The sequence below is a fragment of the Camponotus floridanus genome, unplaced genomic scaffold (assembly GCF_003227725.1).
Source record: "Camponotus floridanus strain SB8 unplaced genomic scaffold, Cflo_v7.5 scaffold292, whole genome shotgun sequence".
NCBI lineage: Eukaryota > Metazoa > Arthropoda > Insecta > Hymenoptera > Formicidae > Camponotus > Camponotus floridanus.
In genome coordinates, this window is record NW_020229428.1 from 100,567 (window position 1) to 119,885 (window position 19,319).

The following is a 19,319-nucleotide window of genomic DNA, read 5'->3' on the forward strand; positions in this document are numbered from 1 at the left end:
AAAATAAAAAATGTACTACATCGAAAGAAACAACAGCAGCAGCGACGCCGGAAGACGCGTGAATAATTATGTGCCGAGTCGTGATAAAACTCCATCGTTTGAGAACAAATGTGACGAGTAAGTTTCGTTTAACATTTTTCTATTTTTCTATTTTTACAAATTATATTATTGTTAGTATTATTATTATTATTATTAGTATTATTTAATTTTAATTTTGTAGCATTTCGTTGGAGCATCGTGCGGTTCGTATACTAGGCAGACGATACGCATTGGCGGCTACGGAATTCAAATTCTTCGAAATTGGTCAATCAACGTGGGTCCGCTGAGTTATGTGGAGATTGTCATAATAGATCATCGGGGAAAGGAACTGATATTATCTATTACGGAAAAAATAACGGACGAAAACGGAACATGACGAACAATAACGGAGAACGACGGAGAACGACGGAAAACGATGGAGAACGATGGAGAACAATTGAGAACGATGGAGAACGACGGAGGAGGATGGAGAACGACGGAAAGCGATGGAGGAAAATGGAGATAACGAAGGACGACGGAGGGCAATGGAGAACGACAAGAGAGAAGAGTGATATCATAGAAAAATTAATCTGCATTTTTTAATGCAAATCCATCTCAATTGATACTAGAACTGTGCGAGAAAGTATTCGGTCGCGAACTTGATATGTATAATCGATTCAAATAATTGTTATACCAAAACTGATTGTTTTAGTTTAACGGTTACTTGAATCTGATTATACATATTTAATTCGTGATTGACTTTCTTGCACAGTTATAGTGGAGAGAAATCGGCACTTTTCAGTGTCTTTATATTGATTTATTGGAAATCGCTATGGTTATCGCAATCAGTATTTTTCAATGCTATTTTAATATTCATACAATTTTTCTGTAATGATAACTATTAAAGTTTTCATGGTAGTTAACATTACAGAAATGTTTTGTACTTATCGTATATCATTTATTTTTCTTCGTGATGTCTTGTCAATATTTAAAAGTAACGCAATATGCGGAAGAAAGAAATGTTGAGTGAAAAGACAATATCCCTCTTTCCTTTTTCTTTTTTACTTCAAAATTTCTAATCTTGTGCTTTCTTCTGCTTAGATCTGGCGGATTCAAGAAGATCCTATTGAGAAACTTTTTATCTTCGGTGATTGTGGAAAATATGTATATATATATATATATATATATATATATATATATATATATCAGGTTGTTCAATAAGTTTTGTCGTTCGATAAGAAAAACAGGATTTTATGGTTTGAAATACATTTTATTATCCAATATAATCTCCCTGAACTTCAATACACTTGTTCCAGTGATCTTCTAATTTATGGATTCCATCCCTGAAGTGAGAATCCGGAAGACTGTCGAAATACGCTTCCACGGCTGCTATTACCTTTTCGTTCGATGAAAATCGTTTCCCACGCATGAATTTTTTGAGATGTGAGAACAGCCAGAAGTCAGAGGGAGCTAAATCTGGCGAATAGGGTGGATGTTGCAACAATTCGTACTTTAATTCACTGATTTTCGCGATGGTTTTTTGAGCTGTGTGAGAGGGTGCGTTGTCTTGATGAAAAATGATTTTTTTCTTCTGTAAACCAGGTCTCTTCTCACGAATTTTTACATCCAGCTGGTCCAAAAGGTTACAATAATAATTTGAGTTTATTGTTTTACCAGTTTGAAGGTAATCCACGAACAAAATTCCTTTTGCATCCCAAAAAACTGATGCTAACACCTTCTTGGCCGATTTCTGGACCCTAACTCGCTTCGGAGCCAAAGTACCGGGTTCACATCACTCCTTAGCCTCTTGTTTTGATTCAGGATCATAGTGGTAGACCCAAGTCTCATCCATAGTGATGAAACGACGCACAAAATCCTTTTTATTCTTTCTAAAACGCTCTAAATGTTGCTGAGAAAGTCGCATTCGAATGTGTTTTTGTTCCATTGTTAGCGAATGCGGCACCCATTGTGCACACAGTTTTCTGAAACCCAAAACGTCAGCCAAAATATTGCTTACACTGCCTAATGAGATGCCTAGGGCTTCTACTAAATCTCTCTCGGTTAATCGACGATCTTCCAAAACCATATCCTGTATTTTTGCTACGATTTCTGGTGTTGATGCACTTTTTGGACGTCCTTCACGTGGATTGTCTTCAAGACTTATACGACCACGTTTAAATTCAGCAACCCATCTTTCTACTGTTCTAATTGAAGGTGAAGAATCCTTATACACTTTTAACAATCGTTCATGAATTTCTTTTGGTGCTACACCTTCCAAAAATAAGAATTTTATCACTGCACGATATTCAATTTTTTCCATTGTAAGAAAATACTGTGACACGTCAACTTTGAACACTTGTAAATATATGAATGAGTTGATAGATCTACATGAAACTTCACACATGTTCATAAAAAAGTATTACCATTTTTAAAAAAATAAAACGGCGAACCTAATAGCACCATCTCTTATCGAACGACAAAACTTATTGAACAACCTAGTATATATTGTAACATCTCAACCAATAATTTTCTTCTTTTTACCATATAAGTGAATTCCTTCTTACTTTATTGTGCAATTCCATCTAATTATAAAAGAGCAAGATTGAAGGAAATATCATCTTTTGTTAGCATTAGCATTATAACTACATTTATCCTTAATTATAATTAATTTTAATTATATTTTAATTGATAATTATGTTAACTGAACTTATTAGAATTGTAGTATTAATTTTATAAGGACACGTATTGCGACGTTTTTATTCAATTGAAATTGTACCAACTATTCGCAACACTCCTCGGAGTGTTGGGAAGGAGCGTACGCGGGGGAGCGAAAACGCCGTCAAAAGAAAGTAGCGAAATTAATGTACTCGCGCTCTGAGGAAAACACAGGGATGGAGGGCGTTCGCGCGCGAGCCGCGGCAAAGCGGAGGCCATTTCGATATCTCGATAAGTTGGACGCCAGATGCGGTCTTTCACGCATCAGTTTTTCTACAAAACGCCGAATAACGCGAAAAACGATAACCTGCTTCGCCACAGGCCGACTAGCTCGCCTAACGGTAGAGGGGAGAGGTTTTGGAGAAAGCTAATTGATTATGCGAGACTTCACTAATTCTATATGCGACAAACACAAAAACGGATATTGACAACCACGAGAGACTAACACTCAAATAAATTACGCGAGCTTAACAAAGAAATATAATAAGTTTATTAATAGGAGAATAATATAAAAATAAAATTAAATAACAAAGCAGAGTAAGAACGAATGTTCACAATAAATTCAAAAGGATGAGAAAACGAGATATACAATAGATCAAATCAGTAATGGTACTCATAATAATAACTCAATCAAATCGAATGTTCGCTTGAAATCGACAACCTAAAAGAGCGCTAAGACAGTCCTGGGAATCATCCGCGCCTGTTTTTATGACCAGAGTTCGCTGGACTGAACGATATTTCTCAAAATACAACGGAATCTCGACACCGAAGTTTTTGCGAATAATATATCTCAAAATGTAGCGGAATTTCGGCAGCCAAATCGACGTCTAATGGTACCGGTCTTTTCTTTGCAGTTTCTCAGTTCGCGATTCTAAACGACAGCATAAGAGTTCGACAGCATAATTAACCATAAATCGAAAATAATTAATAATTTTGCGAAGACGGATCTCGTATGCGATAGGCGAGCGATATGTTCGATATCTGATAGCCGGCGGCGGCCGGAGATTTTTCTTTCGCGGCGGTTCGCCTCTTTTCTCTGCACAAGCAGCTCAAATTTCAGTACAGTCGTATTTGTGCGATTATCTCGCACCGCGACACATTCGATAAACGAAAAGGACTAATTACGCACTACTCACAGACTCCCCGCGCGAAATGGCCCCAATTCAAATTCCGCGGGCTGTCGTGGACCCATTTTTAATGATCCGGTGGAGGCCCAGCTGTCGTTTTCCCCTCTCGGGGGAGGTAGCGCTGATCAAACCTTCGTCCGGTCTTATAGAAAAGGGGGTGATGTTACCCCTTGGCGTCTGGTTGCTCGACATTTCGGGCGCTACTTTCTCCCCCGCCGGCTGTCGGAGAGCTCCGTGTCGCAAGTCGTGACGCAAAATCCCTCGGCGTGCTTCTTGTCCTTCGGATTTTCTCCGGCGAGTTGCCCGATAGTCGCTCAATACAAGAAAAAATATACAAATAGAATTAATAAACGCGAAAAATATAATAATATTGTTCGTCTCTCCGGGGAGTTCGATATCGCTCTCGCTTATTGGCTTCTGGCGCGGCCGCTCGGCCCGCGCCCCGTCAAAAATACAGGGGCGGATGGACGCGCAACAGAACGGCAACGTCACAGTATATAAAAAAATTATAAGTTCATCAACGAATAATGCATTGTACAAGGGAATAATATTAAAATGCCTTTGAGATTCGGCGCGCGCTTTTATCTATTATGGAATATAAATCATAATAAATGGATAACGACTGTTAAGCCCCTTGCACAATGCTAGGCAACAGGCAATAGGAACAGGAAATAAGCATAGGGAATAGAAATAAGAAATTCCAACATATCAAAAACCGTGCATCAACACAGAATGGACTGTGACATAGGCAATAGACACAGAATTTCCGTCACGTTGGAAATTCTGTGCCTATTGCCTGTTGCCAACCAATCAACACAGCGGATCTTTTAGGTTGTATGTACGAAATTTTGGCGCATCTGTATACATATTGTATGTTTTTTTATAATTAGCTCTGTTGAAGTATATAGAAGTAATATACTTGATTTATTCGTCATGGTATAGTGCAAAAATAAAAAAATATGTATGATCATTACTGTTCCAGTTCTTTTGAAGACAAAGAAGAAGAGTATCTGAGTGACGGACTAGATACATTTGATCAAAATTCTGATACATATATAAAATCTGGTGATGAATTATTAATTGATATGGTTCGTGCTCGCTCATATCTTTATGATAAAACTACAGAAAATTATAAAGATGCAATAATGAAAGAGAATGCATGGACAGAAATTACCACTACTCTAAATATTACACGTAAGTAAACTTTAACTTAACCCTGAACTGACGTAAGCCAGCCTCAGAGACAGCCTTTCTGTTTGTTTTCATTCCGTCTCATTAAGAATGGTACAGGGCCATTCCAAGTAGAACACATTAATCATGAAAATATCAAGATGACATCTTTTTTTGATCATATTTTATGCATCACGGTGACGTCAAAATGGCCCACCGAGAGCACCTATTCGTGACATCATTAAGACATCAAAATGATGTAAAAATGATCTTGTTTTACAAAGCAGAGTTAATTAGATATTATACATTAGTAAAAGTAAATTGAAGTAATATAAGATAAACATTATAACATGTGTTACGTCCAGGGGAATTCACGATTCTTTTCTTTCCCGTACCCGGTGCACACGTGCACGATTTCCAGAGCCGATAATAATAGCTAAATTAAAGCAGGATTCTCAGTACATGCTCTAAAATAACAATCGGATATTAACGGGCTATAAAAGTAGCATCCGGCTAAATAAAGCGGCATTCAGTCAAACAAATTTGATATTTTCTTAAAACTCATAAAATCAAAAAAATAAAGGAAACTAATCATAAAACGCGAGTGATCGGATATCGGATGTTACGATTCTTTTCTTTCCCGTATCCGGTGCACACGTACACGATTTCCAGAGCCGATAATAATAGCTAGATTAAAGCGGGATGCTCAGTACATATCCTAAAATAACAATCGGATGTTAACGGGCTATAAAAGTAGCATCCAGTTAAATAAAGCGGCATTCAGTCAAACAAATTTGATATTTTCTTAAAAACTCATAAAATCAAAAAATAAAGGAAACTAATCATAAAACGTGAGTGACCGAATCGCAAGAGGGTAGTAACAGTCATCCCTTGTGCGATACTGAGAATCCTAAATCCCCCGTTTTGGAAGATGCTCTCCTATTCGCGAACGAACATAATAAAATCCTGATTTGCTACATTTGTTCTAAAATGTTCATAAGTAGAGGCAGAGAGGAGACCATGGAAATCTAACAAAGATTTCTATTCGTCAACCTCCTTTATTCCTCACGCTAGGAGAGGGTAATCCAAAACGATATATAAGCGCGAACTTCGAACAACACTTGTCAGAAAATTCGTTCAGTCAATCATTATTCATTCATTCATTGACTCACGCGTTCATATACGCACTCAGTATCTCAAAAGTTTCGAGACATATCAACTTTCATATAGAGTCAGTGTGAATATTCGGTCGTTCCTGTCAGCTATACACATAACGAGTCAACCCAGAACACCGCCTCGTCTTCGACACGAAAAGGGGACCCAGCAGCCATTACGACTATATTCTCCACTTGTAATCGCCTTTCGCAAATAGTAAGTCTTTTCTTTTATCTTCAAAGTTCCTCTCCCTCCCCCGTCTACTTCCTTTACTTATAATAATCGTTTCTCTAGTGGAACCCACGAGGAAATCCGCTAGAGCCCACGCTAAGCGACTTCGATATCGCCGTAATCGACGTACCCGTCGACTGCTGGCTCGGGCTGCGGCCGATTCTTCATTTGCGCTAGACTTAAGTCAAATAAACTCGGATCTCCCTATTACGCGGATCTTTTTAAATAATTTTCAAGGAGACACGCGAGACTCCTCACATCCGCCCCCTCGCACTCCTTCCCCTAATTACTCCCCATATCTACTTCCCGGAACTCTTCCTCCCAGTTACTCCCCGGTGCATGACACACAATCTGACTTTCAGTCTGATTTCTCGCCGCTATCACCCTCTCCTTCTCCACCTGATGCAACCCTCCCCGACTCTCATTTCTTCTCTCCTCCCGTTCTTCCTCCCCCCGTCTTTTCCAACATCGATCTTAGCGATCGAAACGTCGCGGTAATTCTCGGTACAACCTATGCTCCGTACCCGTACCCCATCCTCCCGGACCAATTCACCTTGGGGCCTGGTCCTATTCACATACCTACCCTCAAAGCTTTTCTCCAGACTGCCCCTTCTGATACCTGCATCCCCTGTTTTACTCCCTTCATCCATTACCCTATCGCTATCCCCGTAGAATTCTTCAGAGAGAGATATCCTCCTGATCCTGACCAGACTCCCTCCGTCTCGCATACACACACACCCACACCCACACACACACACACACGATTATATTTAATATTGTATTTAATCAAAATTAAGATATTTATTAATTATATACAGGGTGTTGAAAAATTAAATACCATAAATTTGTGTGATGAAAGAAGGAATCAATATAAGCATTTTAAGTATAGGAACCGTGGGTCGGCGACGCTTAGTTACGGCGTGACAAGGGTTTAATTAAATTGTCACAATGTCTGCAATACAATGATTTTATTCGGTTAATTTTAGATGTTTATAATAAATATTCGAAATTACATCCGCCAACGTTCCGACAAAAATCAGAACGACGGAGCAATGATTCCCGCGTTCTTTGGAATATTCCAGGAGTTTGTCGGATAGTTTCAGACGCCTCAACGATACGAGCAACCAGATCCTCCTCGGATTCAACCGGTTCGGAATAAATCATATTTTTCATTGCACCCCAGAAGTAGAAATCGAGAGGCGTCAAATCTGGTGACCTTGCAGGCCACGCCACAGGTCCACCCCGCCCGATCCATCTGTTGCCAAAAGTCTCTGTCAGATGATTGCGTGCTTCAGCCGTAAAGTCGTTCTGATTTTGGTCGGAACGTTGGCGGTCGTAATTTCGAACATTTATTATAAACATCTAAAATTAACCGAATAAAATCATTGTATTGCAGACATTGTGACAATTTAATTAAACCCTTGTCACGCCGTAACTAAGCGTCGCCGACCCACGGTTCCTATACTTAAAATGCTTATATTGATTCCTTCTTTCATCACACAAATTTATGGCACTTAATTTTTCAACACCCTGTATATAAATGTTTTCGTTTGGCTTTTATAATGTGTAATAAACTTAATTAAATCTATTCTTTTCCATTCAACTTAATCGATTCCCCCTCGTTACCCACGCTCCTGAATCGCACTTGGTCCCGTCCCGGGTAAAAGGGATTAAGTTCCTTTACCGAAAAGGGGACCGACGAGCGGGCATTTGGACCAGAAATAGCGTAAAATCGACTCTTGTGGTCGTTGACCTATCTTTGGCTCACCCGCAGGCTCGCTCGACCCGAGACACTTGCCCTTAAGGCACCTGTTCTCGGGATACACGTGTTACGCCCTTCCTTCGGCCCATCCTTCCTCGGGCCTGGACGTAACACATGTAAGAAATATAATTACGTGTAAAGAGATTTCTCTTTATTGGAATTTACATATGGAATTTATATGTATCATCTGACAGAGAGATAAAGAAATTATAAATTTTGAAGTATATAAAACAAAAAATATTGAAGATACTGAATAAAACACATGTAAGAAATATAATTACGATTTCTCTTTATTGGAATTTACATATGGAATTTACATGTATCATATGACAGAGAGATAAAGAAATTATAAATTTTGAAGTATATAAAACAAAAAATATTGAAGATACTGAATAAAATTAAAATGCACTAATAATCATACATAAATCAAAAAATCTTTGTTAATTATTAAAGATATTTAGAAAAATGAAATGTACTAATACAATTTGGTATATAAAATAAAAAATTAGATAAATCTCTTGCTTACGTCGTGTTAAACAAACTGAATCGTTTCATAAGAACGCATAAGGATCCATTACCGATAGATAAACATTCTAATGTTGTATACAAAATTTATTGCAATAATTATTCCGCTTCTTACGTGGGGCAGACTAGCAGGTAACTTTCGACTCGCGTCCACGAGCATTAATTGAACATTGATCGACCTACGAAATATCTATCAGTTTTGTCCCATCATAGACTGGAGGGACACGAATTTTCATGGAACAACTTCAAAATTTTGGATCAAGATCCTTCGCTTCTTAGGAGGATTATTTCAGAAATGATTCACATTACACGACAGGACAATGGCTTGAATGTTCAAAATGACACAGAAAAATTCGACAAAAGTTACCTTCCAATTATTAAATCTTTTCGTTCGTAATCATCTTTTATTTCCTACGATTTCAAATTTCTATACATTATCCGTTCCTGAATTTCCTTCCCCCCTCCCCTCCCACCATCATCGTGAGCCGAGGCGCTACAATATCGCGCACCTCAGTACGTCTCGTTGTCTTGGATGAGTTACATGCTTCTTATAATTGATCAGTGTAATTGCTCTCTTTCCTTCATTTTTTCTGTCGTTTATTTAATGGGCTTCTCTACTGCTTGTATGTAATTTTTCTTAATAAGCTGCGTTATTAATTTGCCTCAATTATCGCTTTCTCACATTAATTTTTCTCTTCTCTTTTATTTTTTCTTTTTTCTTTTTAATGTGATATGTATTGCATGAACGCATGTTGCTCTGCTCAATTTTATTTTTCAGATCCAGGTTTATTTGGCTTTGGATTTATTAATTTGCAAAATTAAGAATCTTTTTGACATTATACAAAGTGTGGATAGCTTGCGGTATCTCTGTCCTTTACTCGCATCGTTTTTCAACGCTTTCTTTTCTACACAGTTGCGATCTCTGTGTATATACCTGGTGAGTAACATGCCGACATGTGGACATATCCACATCTATATCTTTCCATCCGAACGTTACAAATTTAATTTTCTCTACTATGTATTCCGATTTTATTATTGTAATTTCGGTTACACTGACGAATATTTTATTTGCGCCGACTTTTTTCATTAATTCGAATTTTGTCTTTGTATTTAGATTCAAATTCTGCGAACGTTATTATTTTCGAGCGACCTTTTACACTTGTATTTATATCCTTTGTAATTTCTATTATGTTAGCATTGAGAAGGATCTGGAATAGATCGAAACGTTTACGCGTACATTTGTAACTGATAATTTATTTTAATAATTCTAACAATTTGTGCCTTTTTTGCATATTACATCCATAATTTGTGGTTTTCTTTTTGCCTAAATTATATCAATTATATTTCATTTAGATTTTATCTTTAAAACCACTGTATTAATTGATTAATTTTCCTTTATTTAATTAGATATTCAAATCATGAACAAAAATTAAATGTACTTATACGTTCTATTAATGCACATTGTGATTAAAAATTTTCAGTCGTGATTTCATAATATAAAAATAAAAAACTCATTAATAATAAATATCACAAAAGCAACTAATTTTTTCATGACTAAAAAATGTTTTAAAGTAATTAAAGTTTTCTTTGATTTCCTGTGTAAAGCATCTTTGTATTTTTGACTTTACTGTTTTTAGGTCACTTTTGGATGGTTTTTCAGAACAGCGCCTGCAATTTTCATTTATTATTTATTTCTTATCTATTAATTTTAATAAAAAAACTATGATTTCTATAAAAGTATACTTACAGTAAACAGCCTCCATAATTTTACTATTTACTAATGCGATCTTAGTGTCGTTAGTACCTCCTCAGCTTATTGCTCTTGCCAATTTATTACTTATTAGTAATTTTGATATCAAATATACAGCACTTTGCCAGTCATTACCTTGACTGAGTGTGCGACCCGCAAAATATTGTACCTAAATTACATTTATTTGACAATGAGTACAAAGAACAAAATCATATAAATAAATCTTATTTATTTTAAACATACTACTGTTGAGAAACTTGTACCATTATTTAAAAACTCTTCAAATTTGTCATATTCGTCAATTGTGTTTAGAGGAAGCGCTCGAAAGTTATCTGGTCTTAAAAGAAGACTTTCCTCTGATGATAAATAAAATATGAAAAAATCAGGAGAGAAAATAAATTATAATATGATTTCTCGTTTCTGATGTCAAAAGCAAGGTTAGAATATCAAAATGCATTAACTCTAATAAAGGATTGCATTAAATGAATTATATGTTATATTTATATAAAATATGAATACTTGAATGCGAAGCGTAAAAATATTAAAAGCAAATAAAGTACTATTTTTTTAGAAAAAGCGCACATGCAATCTACTACACGTGCAATATTTTCACAAAAAGTTTATTATACTTACAGGTTTATCAGTCATATTAGAATTTTACAATATGCGCACATATACAATGATATTAGGAATCGCAATAAGTTATATAATTACTTTTTTTTGCATAAAATTCTGAACATATCGAGTAAAATTTACGAATAAATACGACGGACAAAAGACCACATAAGATGCGACCAACGTGGCAGATGATGCAAAATAGCGGGAAAACTCGCGCAAACGCATTACAAGTTTTTGTGGTCTGTTTATCTTTGCTGCGCACGGGCACTTTATATATAGCTTACATTTTTTTCTCTCATTTTGACTATTATATGACCTTTTGTTATTCTTTAGAAATATACAGGGTGGGGAAAAAGTATGGAAGCAAACAATTATTTCCGAAACTATTCATTTTTCGACAAAATGTCTTAGACATAATTTTTATGGTATGAAAAGATGTATTATGTGGCATAGACGGCATGACCTTGAAATGACCCTTACGAGCTGCATACAAATAACGTAAAAAATTTCAAATGGAACTCGTCAGTTTTTGTTACAGATTCTTGTAGCTGATGTCGAAACGTTTACAAAACACTGCATATGAGCCCCATTCCCTTGCATGTATTTGACAGCCTCGCCTTTTTGGGAAGACATATACCCCAAAGAAGGTTGTTTAATTTATTAATTTATTTCAAATGGTACTTGTTAATAAATTCGAACATTTCAACATATTCAACAACGATTTATCATTTTAGAAGCTTTCTAATGTCAATGGGTGGATTACAAAGTCATCTGGATCGTGCAATATCAGTGGAACATCATTGAACTCAACGTTCAATAACTTTTCCATTAAATCATGAAATCTCCATCAATGACAATTCTAATGTACGGTAACTTTTTTTTCTTACCAATGTTATTTTAATTGAGAAGTATATTTTAAAAACTCATTTTATTCATATTACAGCAAAGACATCAACTTCAACATTTGACAAGACACTACATGTACAAAAAGAAATATGCAACACATTATCAAAGATAGTTAATGAAAATCAGCCTATTTTTTATTCGAAATTGGATCATCATTTGAGTGTAATTTTGAAACAATAATGAAAAATATATAATATTTACATAAATTTGATGTTTTTAATTTTCCAGTCACGGTCGTCCTCGTCACGTACGCTACTTGCAACAATTGAAGAAAATTCACAAGTGAATAATTTTAAATCATATTTTTAAATTATATTTAATGAGTTGATTCTAAAAAAAACTTGGATTTCAAAATTCCTTTGCAGCCATCGACATTTTCTTCAGCCTCGTGCCTATCTGTTTCGGAGACAGAAGAATCAAATATAGTCAGTCCATCATTCTGCTTCTTGAGGACTCAGCAGAGGACTTTTAAGAAACGAAAGATTGACCCGGTGAAGACAGCATTCCATCAGATGAATAATACACTAACAAAGGGAGGTCGCGGTTGACTCATCACCGATTTTGATCTCCTTTGGTGTGGTGAATCTACGTCAAAAAAAAGTTGATCCGTGTTCGAGCTTTTCGTCCAATGCGCCTTGTAAAAAAAATTTTTTTTTCTCGAAGTGTAGAGAAATTGCCAGGTTCGTTATCAGGCCTAAAGAAAGACACTTTTTCGATCGGTGCCGATAATCCAGCGGCAGAGCGTAGGACTAGTAATCCCGGGATCCCAGGTTCGAGACTTTGGGCTGTCATAATTTTTTTTTTATTATTTTATTTATATATGTGTATATAACACACATGTATTATTTATTATGTTAAATATATGTTAAATAAATATTCGGCATACTAATAATGTTAGAATACACACTTTTCATGTTTCACATCTTTACAAAATCGGTTTTTCTACCTGCTGTGAACCGCTGGATGCTTGTATTGTATATAAAAAATGTATTTATTTTTTTTTATTTTTTTAACTAATTATTTTTTTATGTATCTATTTAATTCTTTATGTATCTATTATGTAATTATTTCTTTATCTATTTAATTTATTATTTATTTATTATTTATTTATTATTAATTTATTATTTATTTAATTTATTACTCATTATTTTCTGCATAAATATGTAATATGTAATAAATATATTATAAATATATAAGTAAGATATTTTCTAATCGACCTTCTAGAATCTTTGACAGGATCACACGATTCTTCTTCTCTCCCCCGCGTAACGTTTTCTGTAATGATATTTTAACGGCGGTAGCATCTAGTGGTACACAGCAGGTAGAAAAACTGATTTTGTAAAGATGTGAAACATGAAAAGTGTGTATTCTAACATTATTAGTATCCCAAATATTTATTTAATTTAACATAATAAATAATACATGTGTATTATATACATATATATAAATAAAATTTAAAAAAAATTATGACAGCCCAAGTCTCGAACCTCGGATCCCGGGATTACTAGTAGTAGTAGTAGTAGTATAAGTTGTTTATTGAGTGCAAATTTAGTTACAAAAATTTTTTAGAAACCAATAAACTAGTTTTTACATTTTTCCTTTTGAATGTCACTGTGGTCTCCTGGGAGAATCTCTCAGGACTTTATAGTATTTATTTCTGCTTATTCTATGATCGGTAAAGTGATTATTTTTATTATCGAGATGATTCGCAGGCGGATCTTTACAGGTCGGTATTATGTAATATATATCCAGAGAAAAAGGCACAGGAAAAAAACTCCGGAGATCTGTTTTACGCTATTATAACATGGTATAAAATAAAATAGTTAAAAATAAAACAAAACAACGTAAATTTTCGGTCTAAATAGACATGATTCTATCCGCAATATGTTTATATACTTAAGCACTATCGGTTTTATAGTTATACTAGAGGTTATAATATGTACATAATATATCTTATTGTTAAAGCTTGTAAGCTTACTAATCTCAAAGGTAAGTCTTGTTATAACTTGAAAATCTTCTTAATCTAGATTTATATACATTACTATATACTATATTTATATACATTATATACATTACTAATATTATAAGACTAGTAGTCTGCGCTTTGGTATATTATCATTAATGTAACATGTACATATTTATATATATATTTATTTGCTTGTTTGTGTGTATGTATATATTTGTTTGTTTTAGTGGATTTATCCTTATTTTTACATTAATCATGGAAAAGAGAAAGAAAGAAGTAAGGGAAGGAAGGCTACTTGTCACTTTCAAACCACCAGTATTTGGGGTTTTCACGGTGTTTGTCCTGTATGTCTCTTTCTGGAAGATCCATACAGTACCTTAAGTCAATTTTGTCTCTTAAGCAGTTTACGTTTGCTGGATATTTTATGTTTTTTATGTTTTTATGTCTAGGAATGTGATAAATGGTTGGGATACCATTTACATCTTGTATATATCCATTTGCGTCTAAATATGGAAAGGCTTCAGGAGGAATGAAGCCAGAAGCTAATGTTTTTGCGTGATACTCTGGATGTGGATATAATGCGCTAAAGATTAAGCTATTGTGTGTGATGCGGCTTGCATTTGCAAAATGATCTCGTGTGAGTTTTATTATAAAATTATCTATTCTTGGGATATTTGCTGTATCATATATCTTTTTGTTGCTGTAATGTTTGCAGTAATCGTGTTCTGGATTTGCGAACATTCTCAGGCAAACTCTTAAGCATTTACGTTCGAAATGTCTGATTTTTTCCAATTGTGAGGCACTGACGTTATACCACACAGGACATCCATATGTAATGATGGGTCTGATTAGAAGTAAGTAACATATTATTTTTATTTTTGTATTTAACATTTTTGAGTAAAAGAGTCTTTTTTGTTGAAAGAAGGCTTTTTTTGCTTTTGTTAATTGCGTTTCTATGTGTTGATTAAACTTTAGCTTTTCGTCTAAATAAACTCCTAGATATCTTACACAATTCCTGTGTGGTATGACCTCATTTCCTTCTTTTATAGAGAATGTTTTATAATTCTTTCTTACATTTTTGTTCGCATACTCTAAATTCTGTCTAAATAGAATAGTTTCACATTTATTTATATTTATTTTTAGCTTCCATGATTTATAATATGCATTGACTCTTTCAAATCCATCCTGAAGCCTGTGTTGTATTCGTGAGGGCCATGCATCCTCGCTATAAATTATTAAGTCATCTGCGAATGCAATGGATTTTATGGGACAAGCCGAATTTGCGTTACAGAATTTCAACACGTGACATGTATATATATTGAAAAGAATGGGAGAGTTCACTGTGCCCTGCTGTAATCCATTTGTTATGACGAAGTTATTTGAAGAAGTGAGTCTACCTATGTTGGTTACGAAAGATCTTTCGCTTATCATGCTCCAGATTAATTCTATCATGTGTTCAGAGAATTTATTTTGACTAAGCTTTACAATGAGGCCTGATAGCCAGACCGAATCAAATGCTTTTTCTAGATCTATGAGGCAGGCGCCTACGCACTTTTTGTCATTCATGGCCCAACAAATGTCTGAGGTAAGTTTATTAATAGCGTGTAAAGTGGAGTGTTTGGATCTGAATCCGAATTGATTTTCGGGTAATATGTTTTTTTCCGAGCATTCCACTAATATCGCGTCGTTTATTATCATTTCATATATTTTACTTATATTCGGAAGTAGACTTATTGGTCTGTAATTTATTGGATTTGTGTCTTCTTTATTTTTTTTTAGGATCGGTACTACTAAGGCCTTTTTCCAGTGCGGTGGAAAATATCTATTGTTTAATAAATTGTTAAAGAGGATCGCGTAGGCTCGTATCACCTCTGGAGGTAAGTGTTTGAGTACTATATTTGGTATTCCATCTATACCTGATGATTTTTTGTTATTCAAATGTCTGAATTTTTTACCTAGAGAATGAACATTAATAAAGTAGTTTTTCGGTCCCTCTTCTGTTGTTGGGTTGTCAGAAGTATTATTTTCGTTGAAGGTGCATATTATTTCGTTATTTTTACGCTTTGTTTCTGCTATGTTGACTAATTCGCGCGCTTTTTTTTCTATTATCTCTTCGAATCTAGTATTATTTGTCCTGCTTTCGTTATTTATGTTTGCGAAAAAAGCACCAATTACATTGAGTTTATCTTCAATGTTGCTAACTATAGTTTCATTTTTTTTATTTATAGCTATATTTTCGGTATTTATATTATATTTGTCTAAAATATGCTTACTCTCGTAAGAGATTTTATCTCGTAAGAGATTTTATCTGTGATATTTCTGCTATATTTTTTTTCCGGAAAATTGAGTTTATTTGCGGAAACATTGATGCGGAGTTATTAACAGGGATATTTCTAATTTTTTCTTCCCAGTATTTATTTACCGAGCTCGCGAACTCTACTTTCAGTCTACTTTTGACATCCCTCAACAGATTTTTTACTATTCTAATCGCGTTTTCATTTACATTTGGCCATTCTCTCTGTTTTTTATGTAGTTGTGTTAGTATATGGCTTTTAAATTTTTGTAGGTTTATGATATTTGAGTTTAAGTAGGTCTCTACTCCGTCTTTAGATTTTATTTTTGGAATAACTTTTTTCATTCCTTCGTTAATTGTATTATCTATTTGTTTTAAATATTCTGTTATTTCTTGTATAGTTAAGTTTTTGTCATTGGGGATGTCAAGTTTAAAATCCTGTTTTAATGTGTTGTCAAATTTTTCCCAGTCTGTTATTCTATAATTATATTTTTGTGTTTCAGTGTTACTTGTGAACGGGATTTGTGTGTCTTCTGAGAAAGAGACATATGCAAGAATCGCGTTGTGATCGCTATCATACGGGACGCTTGGTAATTTGAAGGAATCTACTGTGTTATTAAAATCTATTCGTACGTCTGCTATTATGATATCGAGATGTGTTTTCTCCTAGAGGATATGAGGGAAATTGCGTACAATACAGTTTGCTTCGATATTGGAATTCGTTGTTCGTTAACCATTTATTCAGTGACACTCCTCTAGGGTTATTATCTTTATTTAACCAATTTGTGTGTTTAGCGTTTAGGTCTCCTGCGATAATATAGTAATTTTTTTCTTTTTCTAGTTGGAGTTGCCCGAATAAGTTATTGAGCTCTGGGATAAATTCTTTTTGATTACCGCAGGGCGCGTAAGCTGCGATTAGGAATAGGTATGTATTAGTTTTGAGTTTAATTTTTATGATAGTGTTTTCTAAAAAGGGTTTTGAATGAGGTGAGCATATGTGTACTCTCGTTTGGTCTATATTTTTTTTTATTATTATTGCTGTTCCTCCTCCTTGTTTATCTATTCTATCATTCCTTATTATATTGTAATTTTTAAAGTTTACTACGTGATTTTGTTTTAATTTTGTTTCAGTGAGTAGAGCTATGTCTGGATTTTGCATCTTTAGTATGTTTGTTATCGAAGATCTCTTTTGGTTTGTTACTATTGAGTTTACATTAATTACTAGTAATTTAAGTTTTGATAGTTTTTTATTTTGTTTAAAGCTAGTCATTATTTTGATATAAGGAGTCGATTATATTTAATACATAATCTGTTTTTTTTTCAGCTTTCTCAACTAGTTGTGTAAGATTATTTATTTGTTCCTGTTGCTTTTGTAGAAGTGTCATTACTTGAGTTTTAAACATGTTTATGATATCATTGATACTAGACGCTAATGGTGCATTTAGAGATGTATTTTCTGCAGGTGAGGATGTTGTGTTATTATTCTTTACTACATCTGCAAACTTGATATTTTTTTTTACATAATTGTTTAGATTTATTATCTTTCTTTCTCTTTTCTCTTGTATTTCTATTTTTTTTTCTTGTGCCTTTTTTTCAGATTAAGGAGTATTGGGCAACCGCGATAGGATGCTGGATGGCCGTAACTTTGGCAGTTTGCGCAATATAATTGATTCTTATCCTGTATACTATTTGGAGATAACTTACATTCTCCTGGGACATGCGAATCTTTGCATTTTACGCACCTATATTTGAGGTTGCAGTTGGATGCTACGTGCCCTAGTCGTTGACACCTTTTGCATTGAATAATGTTTTTGTTTTTTAATTTATCCCACGTTATTATATGGTGGCAGAGTCTATTTATTTTGATAAGATTATGAATTTTGCTTCCTGCTTCCAACTGAACCAGAAATATCGGTAATTGGATGTTCTCGCTAACCGATCTTTTTGTCTTGAAAGGTGTGACTTTGTGAAAGCCTACGTCTTCTATCTTTAATGATTTTAGCTCATTTAGAATTTCTTGTGAATCATACGAGTGATGTAGTCCTTTTAAAAGTATTGAAATAACTTTGTCTTTTTTTGGTGTGAAAGTGTAAAAACATGTGTTTACAGATTCTAATAATTTTTTGGCTTTATAGTAATCTATTAGCGAGAACATCTGTAATGTGTGCTTATTGTTATTTATACGTTTAATTATGAAATTTGCCTGTTTTATTTGACTGGAGATGAGCCTTTCTGTATCCTTTGGATTTTGATAAATAATGTTGAGCGGAGGTGGTTTTTCTTCTTTCTTTTTGTCCTTTTCTTTGGTCCTTTCCTTGTCGTCATCTCTGTGTGTTTTTTTATTAGAGGGCCCTGGTTGGACGTCCATTCCTTCATGTTGTATGATATTTTGGTAGGTTTTATCCTTGGTACTGGGGGCTTCGATAGTCGGTTGAGTGCTTTTGTTCCGATTTTTCAAATCCTCTATGAAATTATTATTTTCATTAGCATCAGTGTCTGTTTCCATAATTGAATCGATAGGTTCATTGAGCGGTGTATATTTGTTCCTTGTTTGTACATTGTAAATTATCGTATTTTCGCTTTGTGGATCAATTTGTGCTTGTGCGCTCTTACTTACAGGTATATTATTTGTCGTTGTAGAGCTATTTATGGGCTGTCTGCTTTCTTTGTTTAAGTCCATTGTGTGATAGCTTTTTTTTTTCATGTTGACTAAGGCAATATTTGGGTGCAGCTCCCTGCTTCTCTGTTTCTTTATTAATTGTTGCCTCAGTTTCCTTAGAGGGGCACTGTCTGTAATCGATGTATTGTATTTTATTGTATGCAGCTGGCTTTTTATTATTGTCTTATTTAGCGACGCGGTTATGTCACTTTCATGTCTCGTATTGTACTCCTTAGCGGTGTTATTTTCTTCACCACTTGACTTTTTTGATAACTTTTCCGTTGTGGGAGACAACTCTGTTATTTTATTGTAAAAATTACGTAGTTTTGATGGTTTTTTTACTGTTTTTACTGTTTTTTAGTGTTAGCTAATTTTCGCCTGCGATACTCGACCCCGGGATTACTAGTCTTGCACTCTGCGCTGG

General features: G+C 34.6%; 1 protein-coding gene and 1 long non-coding RNA gene across 2 annotated transcripts; one reads left to right on the forward strand and one right to left on the reverse strand.

Annotated features, from left to right (window-relative positions):
* Nucleotides 1–1,810: 1,810 nt before the first annotated feature.
* Nucleotides 1,811–2,338, reverse strand: LOC112638357 (histone-lysine N-methyltransferase SETMAR-like). The gene has a single exon (XM_025409938.1). The coding sequence runs from the start codon at nucleotides 2,336–2,338 to the stop codon at nucleotides 1,811–1,813; it is 528 nt and encodes a 175-aa protein (XP_025265723.1).
* Nucleotides 2,339–14,341: 12,003 nt separating this feature from the next.
* Nucleotides 14,342–17,160, forward strand: LOC112638358. The gene is made up of 6 exons (XR_003122971.1): nucleotides 14,342–14,580; nucleotides 14,659–14,797; nucleotides 15,087–15,589; nucleotides 15,723–15,820; nucleotides 16,740–16,865; nucleotides 17,078–17,160. It is a non-coding gene; the product is annotated as an uncharacterized LOC112638358 (long non-coding RNA).
* Nucleotides 17,161–19,319: the final 2,159 nt, after the last annotated feature.

What these genes read in the sequence shown, in the direction of transcription:
- LOC112638357 (XM_025409938.1), bottom strand. Translation starts at nt 2,338, where the DNA reads ATGGAAAAAATTGAATATCGTGCAGTGATAAAATTCTTATTTTTGGAA.